The 16,203-nt window shown below is 40.9% G+C and overlaps 2 protein-coding genes across 2 annotated transcripts; one reads left to right on the forward strand and one right to left on the reverse strand.

Moving 5' to 3' along the window:
* Positions 1-5,046: 5,046 nt before the first annotated feature.
* Positions 5,047-8,048, forward strand: naa38 (N-alpha-acetyltransferase 38, NatC auxiliary subunit). Its single transcript, XM_035675254.1, has 3 exons — positions 5,047-5,344; positions 5,860-6,034; positions 7,328-8,048. Exons 1-3 carry the CDS (start codon positions 5,306-5,308, stop codon positions 7,450-7,452), a joined length of 339 nt encoding a protein of 112 aa, XP_035531147.1. The 5' UTR covers positions 5,047-5,305; the 3' UTR covers positions 7,453-8,048.
* Positions 8,049-8,265: 217 nt separating this feature from the next.
* Positions 8,266-15,298, reverse strand: dnajc3b (DnaJ (Hsp40) homolog, subfamily C, member 3b). The gene is made up of 12 exons (XM_035675253.1): positions 14,893-15,298; positions 13,470-13,580; positions 13,162-13,286; positions 12,957-13,031; positions 12,689-12,832; positions 12,332-12,513; positions 12,046-12,165; positions 11,801-11,906; positions 11,495-11,615; positions 10,712-10,841; positions 10,432-10,580; positions 8,266-10,028 (listed from the first exon to the last, which is right to left on the reverse strand). Exons 1-12 carry the CDS (start codon positions 14,975-14,977, stop codon positions 9,883-9,885), a joined length of 1,494 nt encoding a protein of 497 aa, XP_035531146.1. The 5' UTR covers positions 14,978-15,298; the 3' UTR covers positions 8,266-9,882.
* Positions 15,299-16,203: the final 905 nt, after the last annotated feature.

The raw sequence follows: 16,203 nt of genomic DNA on the forward strand, positions 1-16,203 counted from the left end.
TGCGTGTGTGTGTGTGAGAGTGCTGGGGAGGGATTGTGAGAGAGGGGGGTTGGGAAAATCTGCCGCAGCCATGCCCAGACTTACATCAGATTGTATTGCTTAAAAATTAACTACTTGTGGTAGGGATGAAAACAATTCAGAATATGCAAACTACACCCCCCCTTTATAAACCACCATATTAAACAGCTCGGAGCGCATAATCCAGCGACGATACAGAGGTTTGAAACGAAACACAAGCGATTTTATGAGCACTTACTGTAAAATCACAGGCAGCAGGCTGTGTCGACTGGATGGCAGTAAGGCCATGGGAATCCCTGCATCCCATGCAGCCCTCAGTGGCTGCTTCAGGGGCACTTTTGTTTTGACAAAAAGGAATTTTTGATTTGCTTTTCACATAAAAAAAAACCTCACAGCAAAAAGGGTCAGACAGGAGAAACTGTGCATAATGAATAAAATGTGTAGGGGAAAAAAAGAAGATCTTCGCTGGATTGGAAGGTCTGCATCCTGGTGAGCGTCTGGGGCATTTTATGCAAAAAAGAAAAGCCATGTGTTGGAAATATATGGTTAACAATTCACAAGGCCTGCACAAGGTTTCATTGCATTCGGCTCATTCTGTTGGGTTTATTCACTTAAAGACAAAAAAGCAACAACAAAGAGTCTGCTTGAGCAATAACCACATTTCTCATAATGACTGAATGTATTTCTTAGATGCAGAAAAAAGCTGCATTTATTATAGTAAGAGCCCTTTAATCCCACGAATCACCTGAATGTCTCAACATCTTTGGTCACAGGTGGGTCTTCAATATTGTCGTTCACTTGAGCTGAAAGTTCATTCCTGACCTTGGGTATAGTGGTTGAATACAATAAAAAAAAAAACTTAACAAAAGGTCCACTTAGTTGGTGCTTCTGGAGATTTTCATCGCATCTAACAGTATTCAGAGCTATGAGAATGAAACCTCAGAGAAAAGCGAGTACGTGGACCTTGTGTTAAGATTTTATGTCACATTTGATGTTCGATTCTGATTTATTGCTCAGATCGGTTTTTGTTGGTTTGGTTTTTCACATTATTTTTAAAATGTAGCCCCACATCATATCAGATTCCAGCGTGAACAGGTCACGGTCCTGAAGCGACCCGCATGACAAATGTCAATGTAGAGTGACGCAAAAGTCACTTGAATTCTCATATGACTGAAGTTCACACTCAGGTTACATTGCAAAAAAAAAAATAAAAAAATCAGACCTGTATCTAAATTTAGACCACATATGATGGCTAAAATCAGAAGTGAAAAGATCAGATTTTATGTGATTTGAGCTGTTGACACTGTCATTAAAAAGCAGTCATATACGGTGGGGTGGGGGGTCTGATTTGGGTCACCACAGAGGTCAGCACGAGGTCAGTCTTTCTCACAGAAGACAATTTGACGTGTAAGAAAGGGTGTGAATGCCGCTTCAGTTTCAGGATCACGGTGTTGTGCTTGCACAGTCATGACAATAGAACCAAGCCATTGTTACTGATATTAGTAACAGTTGTGCTTTTATTACCATACAGTCTGTCTAGATGTCTGCTGTGGAAGAGGTGCATTGTTAAAGGATGCTGACGACGGATTGGAGAGTACTCCATATTCTCTAAAAAAATTTGATGTTTAGAATCCACTGCAACTAAAATGAAAGCTCTTTGCTCAATATGTACACAGAATAGATGTGTAAGACTAAATTACTTTTTACAGCATGATCACAGCATCAATCAGTGACACAATCAGCTAATTGGACACAGCTGCTCATGGAGCAACACTTAAGGAGCGTCTTAACGAGCCTGAAACTGAAATATTTTAACACATCTTCATTTTGAAGATGTTTCTGCAGGTCAAACGCCGTCGCGAGCTGGCACTAATTTGGCATTAAGCTAAGAATAAGCCCTTAAACGAGACAATTTAACTCTAAATGTAGCTCTCCCCCTTCCAAATGTGGAGTTATATAACAAATATGCAAATTTGAATTGAACCCGTGGCATCCCAAGCACATGGCCGGCCTTCCTCTCTGCCACAACGGCGTGTGAAGCGTCATTGTTTGTTTGTTTTCTGCATTCTGTCTGCGTAGGCTGCGTTACTCTGTCATCTGTGGCTTTCACACCAACAACTGGGTATCATGTAAACAAGCATTTCTACGCCTTCGTCTGCCATGCACCCCCCCCCCCCCCTCTCTCGTCTCTCTCTCCTCTCTCTCTTCCTCCTCTGCTGCAACAGGTGGCTGAACCGCCTCCGACTCCCCCCTCTCCCCGTCTCGTGCCACAAATAGAAGAGAGGAATTTGTTGTGCCTGAATCCAACGGGCCACATCTGCAGGAGAGAACGCTTGCAATGCAAGACACACGGGGAGGAATGTGTGTGTATCTGTGCAGCCGCACACTGCCACCACTCCGCCCTCCTCACTATAGCTTTGCACGAGGTGTCGCTTGTACCAGATTGAGTGGCTGCATGTGTGTGTAGTTTATATTACCTCAGCCACACCATCCACGTGGTGTGTGAGATATCTCTCGTAGCCATGACGTGCATCTTATCTCACAAGGGCTGCAAGAGAGAGAAGGAAAAAAAAAGGGTGAAACTAGCCAGGACTCCTATGCCGCAGGCCCTGACACACTGCACTGCTGTGCTGTGATTACCCCCCACAGCACCCCCCACCCGTGTCCGTTTGGCAGGGAGACATGTCGAGGATGAGAGGGAAAAGTGCCTCCCCTGGGTGCTGCGCTTTAGCTAACCCAGATTTTATGCAGCGTGACACACAGAGGAAGACACTGGGCTCCTGTGCTCCATTCAGAGCTGAGCTGTCTGAACCGAGGCAACCCGGAGAGCAGATAATGCTTAAATACCATTCATGCAGCGACGGGGCTGTGGAGAAAAAGTTATCCATTCATTATTTTCAGTCTTGTATGAGCCAGTTAACAGGTTCAAATTATGGGTCTTTTGCCCTTTTACCCTTGAAGCTTCTGGAGTTTTATCAGTGTTTAAATTTGCTTTAGAATAGACCTTTTTCATAGCATCCATTTTGACATGAAATAGTAGGGTAAACACAGGCGTTACCAGTGACAGTACTTAAGGTTCTGTTCCATTTAGTGTAGGCAACGTGCACAATAGCAGCACGCTGACTCTGTTTGACCTGGAATAGAACAAAACCATATTTAGTAGCATTTTTAACACCTGTGTTTACCCTACTATTTCATGTCAGGGTGGCTGCTGTGAAAAAGGTATATCCAGAATTATTATTAGAGAGATACATTTATGGAGTATCATTAATAACACCTGTGTTATTTCAGGTCAAAACGACTGCTGTGAAAATAAACTAATGTGTGATCAAAATACAATTTTGGCATTGGCGAGGATATTCTAACTTTTTTTTCTTGGGAACTGTTTCTTTTGATACCAACTGGGTAACATACTGTAAGAATGCCAGTGCTAATAAACTGTTAATTTGAATAATTTTATGTTGTTGTGTTAGTTTCTTCTGTACTGTTCAGTTGGAAGTGTTTGCCTTTCTATTGTTTTGTCAGATTAATTATTTAGGACCATATATTTAATTTCACTTTCAACATGCAGTGCAGGGTAAAGGTACAGTAATTTCACCACTCGCTGCACAGAGGGAGGCCAAGTCAAGAGCCGCCTGATCTGCCTACAGCAAAAGAGCCAAAACACTAAATGTCCTGAGATAAATCTTAGGGGTTGTGAGATGATTTCTCCCTGTAATTTATTTTTGTCCAGTAGATCACTTAATCATTTTTACCTTTTTAGGTCTAAAACTTACTTTGTTAAACTGTTGTTAAGGCATCTCAAGCCATAAAGGTTTCAAACCACTGCTTTAATGATAATGAAAAAAAAAACTTCTTCTTCGTTCTTTTCCGTGTTTAGTGGGAGCCAGCAAAACAAAAAAGGACACAATCCAGCTGCTTCTCACCTCCAGCTGTAGTGATTCCAACACATTTGGCCCAGTCAGTGCCAGGGCCGGGTAGAAAGTGCTGCTGACTGAAGCACTTTGCACCGTCAGTGGATCAATGTGGGTCAGAGCCTGAGGAAACAAGGTGTTAAAATGAGGGAATCAGAAGTACAGCGAAAAAGTATTGATTGATTCTTTTGTGCACATTTTATGCACTTTTTGGGAATTCAACTAATATTCTATATTATCAGTCATTATCTCTCTGTAGTTGACAAATATATTAAAATTAAAATGTCTGCAGCTACAACAACATTGAAGTGTGTGATAATCCATTTATTAATAGAGTCCCACCAGGGCTGTAGGGTTTTAAGTAAGTAAATCATGTATATGAGTAACTCTGATCCATGATCATAGTTAAGGGGAAGAGACTTCTGAAGTCAAGGATAATTTAAACTTTAAGTCTGGTTACAAAACCACATCATTAGCTATGTATGTTCATGTTTTTTTCAAACAAAAAATATGCCTAGGTTGTATATAACTAAATTATGGAAATATACAGTAAGAAAAAGACAGTTTTGGTTTAAAAATAGAATTGGAAGAATGGGAGGAACCTCATTGTTGACCAGCTGTATGTTACCTTTAAATCAGACTTCCTCTGTCTCTATTGTCCTGACATATGTTTAGATGTGCATTGTCAGTGATTCATTGTGTGTAGTATATCTCTACAGTGTATGGATTGTAGAGAGATGATAGATGAGCTTAGTCCAGAATCCATAACAGGTGGTTTTATAGACACATGAGCACATTTTACTGGGTAATAATATACTGGATATGAATACTCAATTTAAACTGCCATGATTAAAGTTTCCAAACATCCAAAAATTAAGCAGATACATGTGGGTGGAGCTTGAAAGAGAAAGCACGCCCCCGCGTGTTCAGCTGTCTCTGTGGCGCAATCGGTTANNTGGTTCGAGCCCACCCAGGGACGGATACTTTTAAATTTAATTAACTGTATAATGTGTAAATAAGTAACCTAACTTGGTCTGATAAGATGTGTTCACCTAACAGGGGGTCTGTCGGTCGGTACACTTTATACTTAAAATTATTTCTACTCTTTATAATCCCTCCGGATTTGGACTACATTTCAAAAACTCTATTAAAATGATGGACTTAATATTAAGTGTTCCTACTGATTTCGGTTTTACGTTTTATATGAACATTTCCATGCTGAACCTGGACGTTATATGACATTATAACCGATCGATATATTGATTGTGTCGTTCCCTTTAAAAAAAACAAACAAACTGGAGACTGAGCTTCCGGTTTCGCTGGTCCGTCCGAGAAATTGCTCCGTAAGCAAACGTAGGAGAAGAAGAAGGGTTATGGCAACAATGATTGAGGAAAACGGTCCTTCGACTCATGTACGTGTTTGTCTTTAGTTTTAATATCTTACACGGTTGTTCGCCTTGTTTCAGGGGTCATAACTTATAGAAAACTTCATTTATAACATCGTAAAGAAAGCCTCAGTTGTAGCTCAACGTTAGCCGATCGCTAACGCATGTAACATTAGTCGATATTTACTAGATTATATGTCTCTACATTAAACTACTTAACCTTATATAAATGTGTATTTTTATTGGCAATATCAGCATACAGTTTCCTAAAAGTATTCCTAAATAAAAACGTTTCATTTAAAGCTAACCAGACAGCAAACCTAGGTGTAATTTATTAGGGTTACAAGCAATTTTCTTTTAATATTGTTCACTTTGTTTCAACTTTTCAAACGTGTGCAGAGTGTAAGGACCAAATTACTATTTTATTTTATTTATTTTTTTGCAATAAAAAGGTGTTGGAATCAAACATAATTGTGTTTATCAGCTAATCAATAATCATGGTTATATTCTGCGTTACTTTATCTTCCTCTGTCCTCACCCAGGAGCAGTCTGAAGGGTCCTCATCGTCCAAGGCCAGGCAGAAACTGGAGGGGCTCCTGAACAAGAACATGAGGATCCGCATGACAGACGGTCGGACCCTGGTGGGTCTGTTCCTCTGCACAGACCGAGACTGCAACGTGATCCTCGGGTCAGCTCAGGAGTTCCTCAAATCCACAGGTGGGTGATGACTGAAGACAGTGTGTTTTTATAACAATATATTGAGGATAAGAACTGTTGCATGAGAATGAAGTAAAAGCATCCTGGTACCTCTGTAGCTTCCCAAGCACCTCCTTTTCTTGGTGGCTGTGAAACATCTTTTTGCTGATGTCTTACCAGCTGTTCCACCTCTGTAGGAAACAAATTAATTAAAGGTCTTTTTCTAGGAACTAGTGCTCTTTAAAAGTAAATATCCACACTGATTAGAAACAGCATGCATGGCTTTAAAAACAGAGGTTACCTTATACCTATACACAGACACTTAACAGCCTGTATATCAATATGCTTTACATTGGTTTGTTGCACCTTTAGTTGCTATTATTTCCAAAAAAAAGATGAAAAACCTAAATTCAATCAAAGAAAATTAGTATGCATTTTATTAGTTTTAACATAACTTCATAATAAATTGCTGTGATGCTGATGTACTTCTCTCATTCACTTTCCTTATCTCCTTTCCTCGCCTCCTCCAAGTTATTTCCCTGGGAGGAAACAAGTGTTAAGGACGGAGAGGAAAGGTTTAGTTTTCTACGTTTATGTCCTGATACTTCGAACAGATTAACGATTTTGCCTGAAGAGCTTTTCTAATTATAGGACGGCACTCCTCACATGACTGCCACATAAGCTCAGCGCGTTTAACGTGAAATCACCATCAGAAGTCAACTCCTGATCACTCGTCCTCTAATCTTCAGGTTCATAGTCACTGGATTTGGGTTATTACGTGGTTTTAGCAGTTAAATGGTATTTCTATACACTTTCTGTCACACAGAGCCCGATGTGGGTTTTTCAGTTGGCCGATGCCGATATTTAGAGAGGCTACCAATGGCCAATACATAATGCCAATATCAAAATAAAGAAGAAATCATGTGTACTTGTATTCTGCTATATAGGAAATTCAGGCGTATAAAAGTGTTAAATGTATACAATTTTACCAAAAACTATGAAAATGTTTACAGCAGGATGCATGAGAGTTACATTACAGGACTCACAACTTGTTCACCACCTTCCAAAACTCACAAACCGCCAACATCTTTTCACAGCAGCCGCACTGACAAGGCTGCTCGCAGATGTGTCTGAAGACATTTTTTGTCTATCGGCCTTGTGAGCACGGACATCGGCCGACAGATTAATCTAAATCTAAGAGAAAATTCAGTTTAAACTCAACAGTTTTCTGTCTTGTGTGACCAACAACAACCCCAGTCTTACCTGGATGATTAAACTTGAAAGTGTTTCATATGATTGTCTCTTTGTCTTCAGACACATTCTCCCAGGGCGAGCCAAGAGTCCTGGGGCTGGCCATGATCCCCGGGCACCACGTGGTGTCCATCGAGGTGGAGGCCGACAGTCTGGAAGACGCACAGGGATTCGGAGCGAACCATTGATGAAGCTTTGCCCGTTCGGACGACACCCAGCAGCCACTCTGACTGTCTCGGTGAGCCAGCTGTACGGCTGCAGCTGAGCTCAAAGCAGAGCGGACGTCTTCGATGGAGGATTCGATCAGTTCACCTCTACAGACGCAGAACTCCTGTGTCGGTATTCTGGATTCAGCCATTCCCTCTATGCTTGGAGATGTGTCCGTTTGCGGCGACAGCTGTTCAATACAGCATGCGTGTAAAACTACCTGAGTGTGCCATGTGTGTATGAGAAGGTGTGGGCAAGCAGCAGCTACCTGGATGAGTGTGGAAATGGTGTTTCAGTTTTTTGTGCAGCAGACGTCTTTTTGTTTCATGTTTTAAAATCTGTGGCTGTATTTGAGACTTTGTGTTTGACATTGACAAAAATCGATAGAAAGTTGACTGAAATTATCGCTTCTATTTTGGCTCTTTTCCAAGCGTTGTGTATAATTACGTGTCAGGTGCTACATGTTTATTAAAAGGGGAACCAATTTTACAGCCAATTTGCATTGTGGGTAATGTAGGCGCCAGTTCTTGACAAGAATATGTGGAATAAAACAGTTTTTTTGGTTTTGCTGCATCGATTTTGACCCGTTTGTTTTGTTTTACTGTTAAGTGTGAGTATGACAGTGTTATAGGAGTGCAGTGTTACACAGGTGGAGTGCTCTTAAGGTTAGGGAAAGGAGGGAAGTTGGGAAAAATGTACTTCTACTCCAGCTTTAGCATCTCGAACAAACCACCAAATCGCTTCTAGCTGCCCCTGGTATCATTTTAGTGTGCATCAAGAAATCAGAACGAGACTGATTGTTTCAATATTTTAATACACTTGAGCATGTCAGCTGATTCAGTTTGGCGACAGTAAAACTGAAGCCGCTAACAGCAGAAAACCCTTAAAAGAAAACCCAGAAACAAAAACTTTCCCACTCAGTCGATTTAAATACAAAGAGCTTGTCACATTTGGTTCACACAGTCGAGCAGTAGCTGGATTCAAAGCCGTTGTAGTCGCTGTATCCTGATGCGATTATTGACAAATAACTTAAGTTTGTGCTCAAAAAGTCAAATCCTCAAAAGAATGTCATTTTAGTTTATGATTAAAACTCGTGTGTTTTTTTTCCTGGCTGTAAAACTGAGGCCTCATTTACAAAGATGCATTTTGATTTTATCTGCACCTTTAATAGTGTAGTTTTCAAACTGTCACAGTGCGTCATGTTACACAAATATGGTCAAATATACTGGCTTATAAATTACAGACAATATGTCGCGAGAGTTCCCTCGACTTGTAACTAACGTACTGCTCCACTTTCCTGTAAACCCTGTTCATAAATGAGGCTCTCAGATAACCGTTGAAGACACACTTGGTTTCTTAAAGAGTCTTTGAAAGGCTTTTAAAAAGCCTGCAGTAACGTTTCAGGAGTGGAGAACTCGTGGAGTGATTTTTCAAAGAAAAAGGGGTAAAAGTGCAAGTTTTCAAAAGGAGTGAAATACTACAACTCTTGACTTTAGTCCAGAATATTTAACTTTTTTTCTTTCTTTTTTTTTTTAGACAACCATGTTATGGGAGATTTACGAGGTTGGCATTATAAGTTACAGTACATCCATAATGCTCGGACCTGGACATATAACCTGTTAAGATATAATATTTCCACCCAAATACAGAATTCACACATCTTCCAATTATAGCTGTAGAAAATGAAAAGTTAAAACAAAAATCAAACAATCACAGAGCGTTGGCATTGATTTGAGATCCATAGGATTTCAAAACTTTTAACACTCACAAGTTTCCTTTAATAGTGCTGAAGTCTCACCTACTTACCATCAATGTCGAAGCTCGACAAAATGCCTCCTGATGTCGTCGTGTATAAAAATCTAGGTTCTCTAGTTTGACATGGTCAAAAAATATAGACCGAGATCAGTAAACGTGTAATTCCTTTTTTTAAAAGAATACTGCGAGCTGAAACCCAACACACGTGACAGTCCTCCTATGTAACGTCCAAACAGGAGCTACTGCATTTAAAAAAAAAAAATTAAAAAAAAATAGTTCCTTGATAAAAAGGTTCCAAGATTGGCACAAAGAAAGAAATGAGTGTAAGAACAGACAACCCAAAAGTCCCACATCGACTGCTTTCAACCACCACCCTCTCCGTTCTTAAAAGGATCTGAAGTGTTGACACAGGACTTCATTTTGTTCTACCACAGCGACGAGTTCACTCGATAGCCGCCGCAGGCTTTGTGGTTCACTGTACAGCTCAAACCCTCCGCTGCATTAAAAAAATCAAAGGTTCAAGTAACCGACAAAAACAGTGTCCAAACTGAAGCACAAGTTCTGAGGAAGACTTCTTCATGAATCCGCGATTGATCTTTCCCCAAAATCCCCCCCACCCCCCACACCCCACACTCGTGTCCCTCAAGTCCTCCTCTCTAGTTTTGGTGGAACTTGAAGTGGAAGCTGCCGCCAGACTGAAAGGGGTCGAAGTGCCCAAAAGGCCAGCCCTGTCCTCCGCCTCCCCCTTGCTGGTTTTCGGGGTCCAGGGGATCCTCTCCTGCGTCAAACTTCTGCCTCATTTCTGGCAAGACAATGGGAAGAATGGAGGGACAAATTTAAGACAGTGAAAGATAAACGGTGATTCTAGCACTAGCAGCAGTGTCACTAACATTTAGTATTTGGTCCTGTGGAGATTTATGCTTTTATAACTTCCTTTAGCAGCCTGTTTTCATTGAGTTATGATGTTGTATCATGTCGCTGGATAACTGTTACACCTCTGTCCATCTCTCGACAAGAAAGCGAATGAGCAAATTTCCACAAAACTATTCTTATACAAATTAGACAGCAGTAGTTTGAAAATAAACTGGGCTAGAACTTTTTGGTACTTCTGCAAAGTCAAGACACTGAAACTGTACCTGCTCATTTCTTACTCTCAATTACTGTCCACTAAATTCCTAAAGTGTATAGCAATCTCAGCTCCTGACCTGCGTCAGTGAGGACCTCTTTAGCCGACGCAATGTCGATAAACTTCTTTTCCGCTTCTTTCTTCTCAGTCTCAGACTGGAAGTTGTCCGGGTGCCACTGCTGCGCCAGCTTCCTGTACGCCTTGATGATCTCCTGCTTATTTGCGTTCCTGAGGAAAACAACGTTTGTGAGGGTTAGTTGGAGATCTGCTCGATAAAGTCATCTGCAGTGGCTGGACTTAGTGTTTGATGTCAGTCCAGAGGAAGTAAACACTGTAATAACACCGGTTGGAGCGGGTACCTGCTGACGCCGAGGATCTTGTAGTAGTCCCTCTTGCGAGAGATTTTGAGCAGTTTCTGTGCTCGTTCCAGCCCTTCTCTGATATCCTGGTTGTCGTCAAACTCTCTTGCCTCTTGGTAGTCCTCCACAGCTGAAGTAAAACACATATTACAAAATAAATGTTTTTCTACCATACTTTTGCTCTGATTGGTTCTGAAAAATACTAAAAAATAACGTTTTTTTCAAACCAGATTTGTTTTCTTTTCACAAGACAATAAAATCCTATCTGATACAATACATGATGATATACATTAATCCTATATGTCACTAACATCGATTTGGACTGAACAATTTTATTTTGAAATGTAAAAAAAAAAACATAAAAGACTACAGTCTACTAACTCATTTTGAATCTATTCTTTGTTGAATGTTTTAAGTATTAAATTAGTAGTAGTTAGGTCCAGTGTGTAACATTTAGGAGGCTCTACTGGCAGAAATGGAATAAAGTTGTTTTCATTACTGTATTATATACTGTATTCAAATGTCTGCAATCTGCAACTTCACCACTAGATGCCACTGAATCCTACGCACTGGTCCTTTAAACCATGGAGAACCTGCTTAATGTGCCTAATACATCTTTTTATATGTGCATGCAAATGCAATATCTTTCTTTATACTGTACTGTACAGTCAATTAAAGGCACACAAAGATCTGCTTCCTGTTGAACCAGTTAATTTTTTCTTTTTCAAACATTTAGGCCAGTTTGCTGCAGTGAATTGTCACTGAGAAGCTGAGTCCTCTTACCTCTCTCGTAGTCCTGGTTCATGATGTAAGCCTCAGCTCGGTCTCGGAGAATGTTGGCGTTTCGGGGGTCTCTCTGGTGAGCTTCTGAACAAACGTCTATCGCCGCATGAGCCAACTTCACCTAAAATGGGGCAAGACAGAGGAATAAAGTGTTTTGGATTGACAAGTGTGACGCCAACTGAAAATCTGATCTTACTATCTTTCATTATAATTAATTATAACTTCTATATAGTCTTGTGTTCTGTTTATTACAGTCTAGAGAGCCATTACATGTACAGATTCTCATTCTCTCTCTCTCTCTCTCACCTTGACAAAGCAGAAGCAGATCCTCTCTTTGGCCAGGTTGGTGTAGTACGGGACATTCGGCTCTGTCTTCATCACTGATTCATACTTATCGATGGCCTCCTGATACCTAATTGTAGATACAGAGAAAGATTCAGTAAGGGTTATTAATTACTTTAGTTAGGTTGCAAGTGTTGGCGACTTTTGGTCACATTTTTGAGTGTCAACGAGATATTAGAAGTGCACCAGTCCTACAGTAAAGTACCAACCTCTCCATGTGAATTAGCTCTTCTGCTGAGTCCAGCTGCTTGCTGAGCTTTTTCACCTGCTTGTAGTGGCTGAAACACTCTTTGTCATCCTGGTCGAGCTTCAGACACTCTCGGATGTGACTGCACAGACCAACAGATGGAGTGAAGAATAAATAGTGAGAAGCACATTTGGAATCCAGCAAAACAACAGAGGGAAACAGATGTTCTTGAGATGAAAATCATCTTCATTTGCATGTCTCCGCCGACTGAATGACATAGTTTGTTTATTCCAGCAAACAAAGCTCACTTGAGTGACTCGTGGTGTTCTCCGAGGCTGTAATGCAGCATGCTGAGCTTCAGGAAGGCGGCGCGGTTGTCGTTGCGTAGCCTCGTGGTCGGCGTCAGATCCTGGATGGCTTTCTGCGGATCCCCCATTCGGATGTAACATTCTGCACGAAGCTCCCGCGACTCAGGATCCCAAGGAGAGATCTGAAGAAAGAGTGAGCAGAGATGTGCAAACTGGTTCGGCTCCAGCGCAAGACGCAACAATGGTAGATAAACCAACAACACAGCTAGGAACATACAGAAACAACAGACAACATGCATGCAAAGGGCTTTAAATGCAAATCTCAGCTTCCTTCTCCGTCCCAGAGTTGACACACACCTCAATGACTCTCTCTAGCACGCTGATGGTAGTGCTATAATCCCCTTGGTGGTACGCAGCATTGGCCTCCTCCTGCAGCTCTTCCAGCTCGTTGGCTCTCATCAGCTGGTCCTGAGCTTCTTCGTGGTCTGAGGAGCGCTGCAGCTAAAAGAAACAACAACAACGACAAAAAAACAGGTGGATTCCTCCTTTAACCGCATGCATTATTCTGGGGGTTTCGGGTAAAACGTTGAACGGATAGAAGCGGTGAGTTAGGACTTAAACCTACCACTGCTTCAAAGTCCTCTCTGGCTTCTTGCGTGTTGCCCTGCTTTAACAGGATATTTCCTCTCTGCAACCTGGCCTGAAAGTGATGGAATATAAAGAAATGGGGGGAGGGGAGAAAAAGAGACAGAAAGAAATATGATGAGCACATGGAAAAGAGAACTACTTTCTTAAGACTACGAGTATTTGCTGGTTCCAGGTGAACTTACAGCCAGGAAGTCAGGCTTCAGCTGGATGGCTCTGGTCAGGTCTGGCAGGGCGGATTTGGATTTTCCCATCGCCAGGAACACAGCAGCGCGCTTGTAGTAGGTCAGGTAATTCTTAGAGTCTCCCTCTGTAAAATGTCAAGAACACCCAATTTCAGTTTTGTACTCAAACACATGAATTTGTGGGTGTATTTAAGTGTTAAGTGTGGAGGAGGACAGGCATTACTGCGGCAGAGGCAGACTGAAAATGTCAAGCCAGTGGTGAGAGTATAAATGTGTGTCAGTGTGTGTCTCTGTGTGTGTAACCTTACCCACAGCAGAGTGGTAGTGGGACAAGGCTTCAGCCAGCTGACCGGCGGCCAAAAGTTTGCGGCCCATCTCCAAGTGGTGCTCGATCTCAACATGGGTCGCCCCCAAGACCCCTGTAACATAAAACAGTCCTTGAGCCCCACTGGAAATAAATCACTGACAAAGAGGGTGCAACTAAATTATAACAGCAGACGGTGTTATAGCCTAATTTTGTCTGTCCGTCAGGGTTTCTTTTTTTTCACACCACTTTTAAAAGGACACCCAATGTCTTTACGTTTCATATCATTAGGTGAAAAAACAAACCTGACTTCACTCAAGTCACCACACAGTGTTTAATCTAAATAAGAAGCTTACTGAACTTCCTGCGTCTTTACTGAAGAGAAACTGAAAGTTAACTTTATCAATGTAAATCGACTGGCTCTGAAATGGAGGAATGCAAACTCGTTGTATCGTGTGCATTCATTTTTTTTTAAACAGTAATTATTTGTTTATTTATTCAATTTTTTATTTAATGTTTTCATTGCTGCATTATGTGTATTATTAGTAATATGTTGTATATGTTATTTCACTACTTTATTTGTTGTATACATATCTAAGTTGATCAGTACTGTCTTTATAATCTACCTTTTTTCTATAAGTACATTCTCTGTTTGTCTGTTTTATGTCTGGCTTATCCTAAAAAAATGTGTTTTTATCAAAACCACAACACAGCATGTATACTGTACATCTCAATAGAGGATTTTAAATGATCAGTCAATTGACATAAAAATGAACCATCTACATTTTGACAAGATGAAACATGAAACAACACAAGAAAACATGGCAAATATTCTGTTTCGTGTCTCTTTAGGGTTTTATGTTAGTGTAATTCTAATATATTTGGGTTTTTGACTGCTGATTGGAAACAACAAGTCATCTAAAGCCACTGATAATATGTGGTGAGCATTGACTAGAAAATAAATGATCAATCGACATACAATAAAAGCCTTATGCAGCCCTACTTTAATCCACATCACTCATATTTAACATGTCATATTCGCATTTAGTGAGTGAACAGGTAGACAATCATGTTTTAGTTCACACATGTAATAATAGAGGTCAGGTGTGGAGGGAAGTAAAGCCTATTTTATTATTATTATTATTATTCCATATTATTCTGAGCCATTACTACAACTATTAAACGCCTTATACGCTTATTAAATGTAGCTTTTACAGCCTAAATCAGGTTTATATTACAGTAACAGTTTGGCAGTGACTTTCATTTTCATGCAGGTCTCATGTAACCTAACCTGCCGCTGGAGGAGGGAGGGAGCGAGGGAGGGGGAGGAAACTTTTAAAAGCTTAGAAACGTCTAGAGAAAAAAGAAAAGAAAAGGAAAAAAGTCTCTTTAAAACACTTCATTTTGACTGCAAACGAAGCCTTTACCGTCCAACTGGATGTCGAGGATGACACAGAGCAGTGACAGGGAGCACAGCACCCCGCTGAGTCCCGTCCGCCGACACGAATCCATCCCTCGAACTGTTCGCACTTCTCCGCTCACTTCACGGCTCTGCTTTTCACGTCAAGTCGAAGCACCGACGGGTGTCATTGAAGGCGGCGGTGCACTCTGTTAAATCTCCATCGTTTCCTCTCTCTGCTGCCCCGGACCGCAGGAAACAAGCTGCGACGGTGGTGTATTTACGGTCCCGGCGAGAGGGTGCTCCGTGTGGAAAAGAAAAAAAAAGGGGCACGCAGCTACGTGGTTCCGCTTGAAATTGTGGCGATTTAACAGCGCTGTTCTCCCACCTTGACTGGGGGGGGGAGGGGGGCTCAATGAGCTTTACTTGAACCTAAAACACCTCCACGTAGCATGTTGATGGAGAAGCTTAGTACCACTTTGTAGAGGAAACCTTTCAGCCTCTGGCATCGTCGTGATTGGTCCACACGTCGCACTTTCCGCGTTCGTCTAGAAACGTGGGCTGCTCTGATTGGAGGGACTATTTTAACGCGGATCTCATGTCCCTGCATGGGCCGGGCGGACGGGCTTCATGTGCGGCTATTCAGAGTGTAATTACTGCGCGGGTTAATGGGAATAAGTCCTGCACTTGTTAATCCTGCATCTGCATCTTTTTTTGTGTTATTTGTGTTATCTGTTGTTGTGGATTCTCACTGTTTTTTCTCTTGTACATAGTGTTTTTGTTATTGCCCTATACTCTTGCTGTTTATTTATACTGTTTTGTTTCTCTATCCACTTTGCTGCTGTTACATTGGCATTTCCCCATTGTGGGACAAATGAAGGAATATTTATCTATCTATCTATCTATCTGCCCTGAAGGGACAGTGAAAGGAGAAAAGAAAACGGAAACTTTTTGGCTTTTGTTAAATAGAAACTCAATGTATTTAATGTTTTTCATTACTGCTCTTCTTCTTTTTTTTGCGTTGACTTAATCCACCGCTTAAGCTGAGATGAATCTTAATTTAACTGCTAAATATTCTTCATGTGTTTATCCCTCGGTGTGTTGATTAATTTAACACATTGCATAACAAGTCCTATACCTATTTATCCTCTATACAGTTCTCTACATTTATTTTATTTTATTTTATTTTACTTTTATTCTTATCTCTACTTTCTATATTTAGCTAAGAGTTTATTGTTTATCTTATATTGTATTTTTTTATACCTCTTTTATTTTTATACAAGTGTTTTGTAAGCTGCTGGAAATTCAATTTTCTTGAGGGAGTCATCCCAAAAGGATC

The sequence above is a fragment of the Morone saxatilis genome, unplaced genomic scaffold (assembly GCF_004916995.1).
Source record: "Morone saxatilis isolate NCDOM2014 unplaced genomic scaffold, NCSU_SB_2.0 Contig4, whole genome shotgun sequence".
NCBI lineage: Eukaryota > Metazoa > Chordata > Actinopteri > Moronidae > Morone > Morone saxatilis.

What these genes read in the sequence shown, in the direction of transcription:
- naa38 (XM_035675254.1), top strand. Translation starts at nt 5,306, where the DNA reads ATGGCAACAATGATTGAGGAAAACGGTCCTTCGACTCAT. An exon ending in AAAACGGTCCTTCGACTCAT is followed by an intron (nt 5,345 to 5,859) that starts GTACGTGTTTGT and finishes GTCCTCACCCAG; the next exon opens with GAGCAGTCTGAAGGGTCCTC. An exon ending in GGAGTTCCTCAAATCCACAG is followed by an intron (nt 6,035 to 7,327) that starts GTGGGTGATGAC and finishes CTTTGTCTTCAG; the next exon opens with ACACATTCTCCCAGGGCGAG.
- dnajc3b (XM_035675253.1), bottom strand. Translation starts at nt 14,977, where the DNA reads ATGGATTCGTGTCGGCGGACGGGACTCAGCGGGGTGCTGTGCTCCCTG. An exon ending in CCTCGACATCCAGTTGGACG is followed by an intron (nt 13,581 to 14,892) that starts GTAAAGGCTTCG and finishes TTTATGTTACAG; the next exon opens with GGGTCTTGGGGGCGACCCAT. An exon ending in TGAAGCCTGACTTCCTGGCT is followed by an intron (nt 13,032 to 13,161) that starts GTAAGTTCACCT and finishes CATCACTTTCAG; the next exon opens with GCCAGGTTGCAGAGAGGAAA.